Here is a 9,524-nt window from a genome sequence, read left to right as displayed (position 1 = left end):
CCGTGTGTTCTCATTGTTCAACTCCCACTTATGAGTGAGAACATGTAGTGTTTGGTTTTCTGTTCCTGTGTTAGTTTGCTAAGAATGATGGTTTCCAGCTTCATGTCCCTGCAAAGGACATGAACTCAACCTTTTTTATGGCTGCATAGTATTCCACAGTATATATGTGTCATATTTTCTTTATCCAGTCTATCATTGATGGGCATTTGGGTTGGTTCCAAGTCTTTGCTATTGTGAATACTGCTGCAATGAATATACATGTGCATGTGTCTTATACTACTTTCAAATGGTAGAATTATGGTAATTATTTTGGTTTTTTGTTTTACCATTGTATATTGGGTGTATCAGGACAGACAACCTGTTTTTTATTTCAACCATCTCTAGATGAAGAGAAACCATATCCAGACCCAAGGGAGATCACACAACTGTGGTCTTTAAGGCTGATCCTATGACTGTATGAGACTTGTGGGGTTCTTGGGAAAGTGTGAATGCATTTTGCTTGTCAGAGAGATGTGAATGATGGTGAGGATAAAGGTGGACTGTGGTTGTTTGCAAAAATGGTCCCAATTCAGCCCGGTGAGGTGGCTCACGCCTGTAATCCTAGCACTTTGGGAGGTTGAGGTGGGCAGATTGCCTGAGTTCAGGAGTTTGAGACCAGCCTGGGCAACATGGTGGAACTCCATCTCTACTAAAATACAAAAAATTAGCCAGCCATGGCAGCATGCGCCCATAATCCCAGCTACTCAGGAGGCTGAGACAGGAGAATCACTTGAACCCAGGAGGTGGAAGTTGCAGTGAGCTGAGATTGCACCACTGCACTCCAGCCTGGGTGACAGAGCGAGACTCCATCTCAAAAAAAAAAAAAACAAAAAAAAGGTCCCAATTCTTCACCTTCCCTGCATCCCTGATCTTTGCCACGTAACACTGTGATGACCTCTCACGTAGGTGAGCTCAGTCCCACCCTCGACACCAGGATGAAACATGTGACTTGCCTTAGCCAATGTGATGCTTAACAGCTTATAGAAGCAAAGACTTGAAATGGGCTTACACTGGGGCTTCCTTGCTTGCACCTCTGCCATCCTCATGAGAAGGACAAGCCTGGGTTAGTCCATGGTCCCAGGAGGACGATGAGAGATGCACAGAACACAGCCAGATTGCCTCAGCCAAGGCCAGTGGACAGCCAGCCAGCCCACGGCCAGCAGATCCCCAGGCAAATCTGGAAGGCACCCAGCCTTCCCCACACATGTGGTTAAGCCAAGCCAAGATCAACAGAGTTGTCCAGTCAACTTCCTGCTGACCTAAAGAATGTTAGCAACAAATGTTTATTATACAGTACTGAGATTTCATGGTTGTTATCGCAGCATTATTGAATCATTATCTAACTGATACACCAAAAGAAAGAAGTATGTAATTTGTTGAGTTACCTACTCTGCTAATTTTGCTGAATGTTTTTTGGTCAAGCTGTTCCATGCTGAACTAGAGTATGCTTCAAAAATGACTGGAATGCCTAATCATTATGCAGAATTTATCAAAGATACATGGCTCATACCTGTATTTTATTTTGTGCGCCTCCTCAATTACATACTTTACAAGTGAATAAGTTATAAAGTTATATAAAGAGATATACATATGTATAAAGCTATAAACTTCACGGTTTTCTCCTATTTTACTGAGAAAGGCTCTTAAGGCAGCTGAAAAGCAAAACTGCAAATGGGCCAAGCACAGTGTCTCATGCCTGTAATCCCAGCACTTTGGGAGGCTGAGGTGGGCAGACCACTTGAGGTCAGGAGTTCAAGACTAGCCTGACCAATATGGCAAAACCCTATCTCTACTAAAAATAGAAAAAGTTAGCCGGGCGTGGTACAACATGCCTGTAATCCCAGCACTTTGGGAGGTTGTGGTGGGCAGACCACTTGAGGTCAGGAGTTCAAGATCAGCCTGACCAATATGGCAAAACCCCATCTCTACTAAAAACACAAAAAATTAGCTGGGTGTGGTGCAACACACCTGTAATCCCAGCTTCTTGGGAGGCTGAGAAACAAGAATTGCTTGAGCCTGGGAGGTGGAGGTTGCAGTGAGCTGAGATAGCGCCATTGCACTCCAGTCAGGGCAACAGAGCGAGACAAAACAACAACAACAACAACAAAACAAAACTGCAAACAACGGGATGAGCAAAGGTTCCAACTCGATTTCTTCCATCGTGGCTGAATGCTTTAAGGTGATTATGATTTATGCCATAGGAAGTGTAGAGAGCAAATAACAGGCGGGACTCACCCGTGTGGGATCGCAGGTGGACGGTGAGCTGGCTGGAGTTGCGGCTGGCGTAGGGGCAGATCTGGCATTTGAAGGGCCGCTCGTCCGAGTGGATCCGCAGGTGCTTGTTGAGGCTGCTGCTGTCGGCAGCGGCGTAGTCACACGTCTTACACTTGTAGGGCTTCACGCCCGTGTGGCACCGCATGTGAGTTTTCAGCTTGTCCTTCCGGCTAAAGCACTTGCCACAGACTTCACACTTATGAGGTTTGTCTCCTTCAAACACACACACGCACAGATGGCAGCAGGAAACAAGATTAAAAAAGGAAAAGGCTTATTTCCCACTGCCTTACGAAAAAAGTCATATACAACCACCAAAGAATATCCAGAAACCCTGAAACACTGGGTGGATGATTGGCAAAGAGCTAACATCCTGGGAGAGGGGAATTTTCTTCCATTTTCCTGATTGATATTACTTGAATTTTTTAAATGATGAATATGAATTTCTTATAAATTTTTTATAAATTAAAAATAGAAGGCAATTAAAATAAAATTTTAAAACATAGGTAAGTAAAATGATAACAGTTGTGTTAATTTTCTCTTATATTCACTCTCTCCTTTTTCCTTTTCACAACAGAGATGCACCCTAAAATTTAGAACACCTAAGTTTCAGCAGAGTTCATGGCTGACCAGCGAAAGACTACACTTCTCAGCCTCGCCTGCAGCTAGGTGTGATCTGTGACTAAGCTTTTATCAAAGCGATGGCAGAGAAAGTAAAGTGTGTCTCTTTCACAAGAGGAAACTGCTTGCCTTTTACATTTTCTCTTTTCCTGCTTCTAGCCATGGCATGGGGGTAAGGCAGCAGGTGCGGGCAGGTGAGTGAGTGGGTGAGGACAGGCGAGTGAGCGGATGAGGGCAGGTGAGTGAGCAGGTGAGGGTGGCATACCTGCAGGTGGGTGGAGTCATGTAACAGAATGAGGTGGGAGGAACTTAAGTGCCTGGATGGTCCCTAGGACAGAGCTGCCCACCTGTCCTGACCTGCCTGCTCACCTCTGGACAGTTACACGGGACAGATACAAACCCCTATCTTGCTTGTTAGAGCTGGTGTTTCAGTTTCATTCTTACAGCAGTTTAATCTGAACCTCACTAATGCATGTGTCAACTTGACATCTGTGAACAACTGCTAACTTTTTGGTGTATATTTTTCCAATCTGTGTGTGTGTATGTTTTGGGTACATAAAAACTCCTGGCTAACATCAATTTAAACACTTTTCAAATGGCACTGAGCCTTTGAATTACTATATATAATCCTTGCAACAGCTGGGATTAGAACCCAGGACCGTCTTGTGTGTGTGTGTGTGTGCGTGTGTGTGTGTGTGTGTGTGTGTGTGTTTTGGCAAATACTGCACTGCCTCCCTATTGACTACTTTCTTGCACTTACAGTAATTTCTATCACCTGTTTCATATCATTACATATCCACAACATGGTTGTTAAGGCTGAAGTATTTCACTGTATGGATATGCATAAATTATTGAATCCATTCCTTACTTGGCCATGAAAAAGAGTAAGTCGATATGACATACTGATGTGAAATGATGTGCAAAAGTAAATGAAAAAAAACAAGTTGCACTGATAGCGTGTATTGTATTAACTTTATAAGACATGGAAAAAATTAAATGTGTGTGTTTTTAGACCTGGTCTAGGCATGCAAATATTTCAGAATGAGACATAGAGGTCTATTAGGACAGCTGACTTTTGGTCTTGGAAGGAGGTGGCTGTGAGTTAGGATTTTCTTTTTTTTATTTTATATATCAAATATTATCCTGACCAAATCGTAACTAGCCAAGTGCTAAAATAGTCAGCCAAAGCTGATCAGTCATCATAAAATAAATATTTGGGATTTAAGAATACATCTAAAAGTTTATTAAAGATCAGTATTTTGACTGGGCATGGTGGCTGTCGCCTGTAATTCCAGCACTTTGGGAGGCTGAGGCAGGCAGATCACTTGAGGTCAGGAGTTCGAGACCAGCCTGGCCAACATGGTGAAACCCCATCTGAACTAAAAATACAAAAATTAGCTGGGCATCGTGGCGGGTACCTGTAATCCCAGCTACTCAAGAGGCTGAAGCAGGAGAATCACTTGAACCCAGAAGGCGGAGGTTGCAGTGTGCCGAGATTGTGCCACTGCACAACAGCCTGGGTGACAGAGTGAGACTCCATCTCAAAAGGAAAAAAAAAAAAGCATTTTTATTATTAAACACTTCAGTAGGCCAGGCTCAGTAGCTCACACCTATAATCCCAGCACTTTGGGAGGCCGAGGCGGGTGGATCATGAGGTCAGGAGATCGAGACCATCCTGGCTAACATGGTGAAACCCCATCTCTACTAAAAATACAAAAAATTAGCTGGGCGTGGTGGCAGCCGCCTGTTGTCCCAGCTACTTGGGAGGCTGAGGCAGGAGAATGGCGTGAATCTGGGAGGTGGAGCTTGCAGTGAACTGAGATCGCGCCACTGCACTCTAGCCTGGGTGACAGAGCAAGACTCTGTCTCAAAAAAAAAAAAAAAAGAAAAAAAGAAACACAAAAACAAACAAACAAAATTTTAGTCATCAAATTAAAAAACCCAGAAACAACAATTTACCAGCATTGTCAGTGGCTCAGTAGTTCCGTGGTCACTACACTGTGTATCTGCAACACTGGGCAGATGCTGGATGTTGGCAGAGCTCAATGGTTTTTGGCCAACTCAGCTGGTAAAGAGCCCTGTTGCTGTTGCTCCCCCAAACCCCAACCCCAGGGGTAATTAAGCATGCCCTCACTCTCTGAAGGTAACTAAGGTGAGGATACACTTAAACTTGAAAATGTAGACAGAGACACTTCAGTTATGCAGAAACTATCCTACAAACACCAGGTGGGCTAACTGTGTAGAAGATATTTTCTGTGGATTTGCAGAAATAGACAAAGTTGTGGCCCTCACTTGTACTTTCACAATGCTTTCCCTATCATCATTAATAATTATAGTACTCAGCCGGATGTGGTAGCCCACGCCTGTAATCCCAGCACTTTGGGAGGCCGAGGCAGGTGGATCACCTGAGGTCGGGAGTTTGAGACCAGCCTGACCAACATGGAGAAACGTCATCTCTACTAAAAATACAAAAATTAGCCGGGTGTGTTGGTGTATGCCTGTAATCCCAGCTACTTGGGAGGCTTGAACCTGGGAGGCGGAGGTTGCGGTGAGCCAAGATCGCGCCACTGCACTCCAGCCTGGGCAACAAGAGTGAAACTCTGTCTCAAAAAAACAAAAAACAAAAAAACAAAACAAAACAAAAATTATAGTACTTTATTCTTTCAATAACAAATATGCTATGGCTTGATGGATGAAACCACAACAGATGAAACTCACATGGAGAGTTTCATTGCTTATTACACTAGAATGCTTGCCAATCAATACTTGAAACTTAGTATTTGGATCATTAGAACAAATCCAGATGGCATGACACTGTGAGGCTGATTAGATATGATGGTGACCCCAGTGCAATAAGGCACTTATTGGTCATGGCCAAGGAATATAAGAAATAACTCTTGGCTACTCATCTTCCAAAGGCTGAAGCTAAATAGCAGGCTTTGGGCAATCAGTGAAGCCAAAACCAAAAGTCACTGCATCTTATACACATTTATACTTTTTAAATTTAAATCTGTATCATTTGAATATGAGCACCTAACACTTTGTTAAAAAAGAGTCTAAAGGCAATTCCTTTTCCATGCAGAAAGTCTGGGAAACATAAAAATAATATATTAAAGAAAAATAAAATCACCAGAAATCATCACTTTTTTCTTTTCCCATGCATTGATCTTTTCCTCTTGTTTTAAAACAAGTATGTATTAAATTCTCCTTTCTAAATTACAAAAATAACACACACTCACTGTATTCAGTGGTATAGTGTAAAGATACATAAAAGGAAAGTTTTGGGCCAGGTGTAGTGGCTCACACCTATAATCCTAGCACTTTGGGAGGCCGACGTGGATGGATCGCTTGAGTCCAGACATTTAAGACCAGCCTGGACAACATGGTGAGACCCCCCTCTCTATAAAAAATACAAGACATTAGCCAGGTGTGGTGGCGCCTGCCTGTAGTCCCAGCTATTCCAGAGGCTGAGGTGGGCAGGTCGAGTGCCACTGCACTCCAGCCTGGGTGACAGAGTGAGACCCTGTCTCAAAAAATAAAAGAAAAAGACAAAAAAAAAGAGACAGTTTCTTTTCTCTCCCATTATTCCTCTCTTTGCTAATCATTACACACACACATGCACTTGTAGGATCATCTCCTCAAAATGAGAATATGTGCATTCAAATTTTAATTAATTTTGGCAGAATCATTTTCAAAATGGCTGTAGCAGTTCATATTCCCACTTCGCTAAGTTTGCTCACATCCTCTCCAGAGCTGGATTTTATTATGTTGAAGACTTTTCTGCCAAAATCATGTGTACAAATGGCACCTTAGTTTTTGAAATCTGGACTTGTATTCCCGTAACAGCCAGTGATGTTTGGAGTGGTATCATTCATCTGACCTATGTGGGTCCCCAGCTCCGAGCACAGAGCAGGTGTTGAGGGCGTATGTGCTAAAGAAATGCTATTTACCCGTGTGAATTTTTAAATGCCGCTCCATGTCCTTCATGCCATAAGCAGTCTTGAATTGGCAACCTAAAAAAAAACGAAAAAAGGGAAGATTAATCATAAAGGGAAACTTAGTAACTTTTAGCGGGGAGAAAACTGGCAGAAACGTCCTTACCCAAGTGACAAGAGTTAACACCACAGTACGGGGAAAAAGAGATCTCACATGCCTTCGTATGTGATGACCAGGAAAGACACAATGTCATTTTGTGGTTCCTGCCAAAACTGCGTAACCTGAATCTAATCATAAGGAAACATCAAATAAACCCAAACTGAGGCCCTTTTGACAAAATCACTGGCCTATACTTCTCAAAAATGTCAAGCTTATGAAAGATAAATGCTTCCCTGTTCCTGATTAGAGGAAATGAAAGCCATAAAATCTAAATGCAATCAGTAATAATTGGTTGGAAACTGGATCCCAAGGGGAAAAATGTCATTCTTTTGATAATGGTAGAAAGGACATCAGTGGGACACTTGATGATGAAATCTGACTAAGGTCAGTAGGTTAGATAATAGTACCTAAAAATGTTAGTTTTCTGATCTTGATGCTTGTCCTGTGGTTATTTAAAAGAATATTCTGGTTTTTAGGAAATACACACTGAAGTATTTAGGAACAAAAGGGCATCGCATTGTCAGCAACTTTCAAATGGTTTGGGGAAAACTACACTTGTATATATATTTGTATATACACAAAGAATGACAAAGCAAGTATAATAAAATGGTAACATTTGGGGAATCTAGATGAAGGGCACACAGGGATTTTTTTGGTACAATTTTTGCAAACTTTCTGTATGTCCGATATTATTTCCAAGTACATTAAAACCAAGGTAAGGAAAGAGAATTTTTACTGGATATCGTCCTAAGCTATAGCATAGGAAAAAAATTTACAGCAACCTGAAATTTTCACGAGTTCCACTTCAAAGGCCTATGGCTAGAAAAGTCTTAGAACCCAGGTGCAGAATGACCACAGTGGGAGACAGGTTGTATGTGCTGATGCAAATGCCAGAAGGCCCTGATTTTTATGCCAGGTAGTTGGGGGCACTTCCATGAGCACTCGTCATGAACTCATGAGGAAAAGCCCTGGAGCCTGATTAAATGTCACACCTTCTACACAAGTAGAACATAATGCTGCCTTTACCTGGATAGCAACAGTTAAGCCTTTTCTGAGCAGGTGGCGTTGTGGGCTTTTTGGTGCGTGACTTGGCAGGGAGAGAGATGACAGTGGCTGTTTGGTTTTCATTACTTTCCGTGGGCAGATAAGTTTGATAGCCATGTTCAAAAACAAATTCTGGAGCTGAAACTAAAAGATATGGTGATTATTAATTTTCTTAATATAAATGCCCTCTAGCTATGCCCTCTGCCTACTTTCCTTTGCAGAGCGAATGTACATATTAGTTTGCTTTCCCAGCCTCCTTTGTGGCTTCAGAGTGATCATGTGACCCAGTTCTAGCTAATGAGACACTAGACAGCATTTGCTGGGAGGCTTCTGTAAAAGATTTTCCTCCCTGATTTAAAATAGCATGGGGGGAAAGGGTAGGCAGGGCAGATGGAAAATGATGCAGTTGAGAAAAACTCATCTTGTTGCCCTGGCTGCCGTACTTCCTATCTTTGTACATGCTGGAATGATGATGCGATGCCCGGATCTGTGGCAGCCATTCTATAACCGTAAGGGTAAACATGAAAATCAGATGCTGAATCAGAACTCTGAAACCACCCAAATCTATACGTTTTTCTTTTTCTTTTTTTTTTTTCCTGAGATAGGGTCCCACTTTGTCACCTAGGCTGGAGTGCAGTGGCGCAATCACAGCACACTGCAGCCTCGGCCTCCTAGGCTTGAGCAATTCTCCCACCTCAGCCTCACGAGTAGCTGGGACTACAGGCATGCACCACCATGTCCAGCTAATTTTTGTATTTTTTGTAGAGACTGGGGTCTTGACATGCTGCGCAGGCTGGTCTCAAACTCCTGAGCTCAAACGATCTACTTGTCTTGGCCTCCTACAGTGTTAGCCACCATGCCTGCCCTAGACTTCTTAAATGAACAAGAAATGTCCCTATAATTTATGTCTCTATAATTTATGCCAGGTAAGTTTTCTGTTAGCTGCAGCCAAATGCCTTAGGTGCTTTCATAAGCTATAGGACAAAATCCTAATAAAACACCAAAAGGGAACTGATAGAAGGGATTTGGGGCAAAACTAGTCTAATTGACATTCTCCTCAGCATTTTCCCCCTCAAAAAATTTCCTTGTACTCTTACTGAGGTTCTGATGCAAAAAGAAAAAAAAAATAGCAAAACACAGACTTCATATAAAATATAATTGTAGGCCAGGTGTGGTGGTTCACACCTGTAATCCCATTACTTGGGGGGCCGAGGCAGGTGGATCACCTGAGGTCAGGAGTTTAAGACTAGCCTGGTCAACATGGTGAAACCCCGTCTCTACTAAAAATACAAAAATTAGTCAGGCAGCTAGGTGCCTGAAATCCTAGCTACTCTGGAGGCTGAGGCAAGAGAACTGCTTGAACGTGGGAGGTGGAGGTTGCAGTGAGCCGAGATTGTGGCATTGCACTCCAGCCTGGGTGACAAGAGCGAAACTCCATCTCAAAAAATAAATAA

The 9,524-nt window shown here is 42.6% G+C and overlaps 1 protein-coding gene across 4 annotated transcripts in view; it reads right to left on the bottom strand.

Moving 5' to 3' along the window:
* Positions 1 to 9,524, bottom strand: part of ZFP64 (ZFP64 zinc finger protein) — a 107,861-nt gene that overhangs the window by 73,672 nt on the left and 24,665 nt on the right. For 3 of the 4 annotated variants that reach the window (XM_011951350.1, XM_011951348.1, XM_011951349.1), the window contains exons 3-5: positions 8,053 to 8,214; positions 6,882 to 6,944; positions 2,275 to 2,526 (exon numbers count right to left, since the gene is read on the bottom strand). In XM_011951350.1, coding sequence (XP_011806740.1) covers positions 2,275 to 2,526; positions 6,882 to 6,944; positions 8,053 to 8,214 — 477 coding nt within the window. The remainder of the gene's footprint in view (positions 1 to 2,274; positions 2,527 to 6,881; positions 6,945 to 8,052; positions 8,215 to 9,524) is intronic. The other variant, XM_011951351.1, reaches the window with a different exon arrangement.

The sequence above is a fragment of the Colobus angolensis genome, unplaced genomic scaffold (genome assembly GCF_000951035.1).
Source record: "Colobus angolensis palliatus isolate OR3802 unplaced genomic scaffold, Cang.pa_1.0 Scaffold319, whole genome shotgun sequence".
NCBI lineage: Eukaryota > Metazoa > Chordata > Mammalia > Primates > Cercopithecidae > Colobus > Colobus angolensis.
This window is presented reverse-complemented; position numbering and strand designations above follow the sequence as displayed.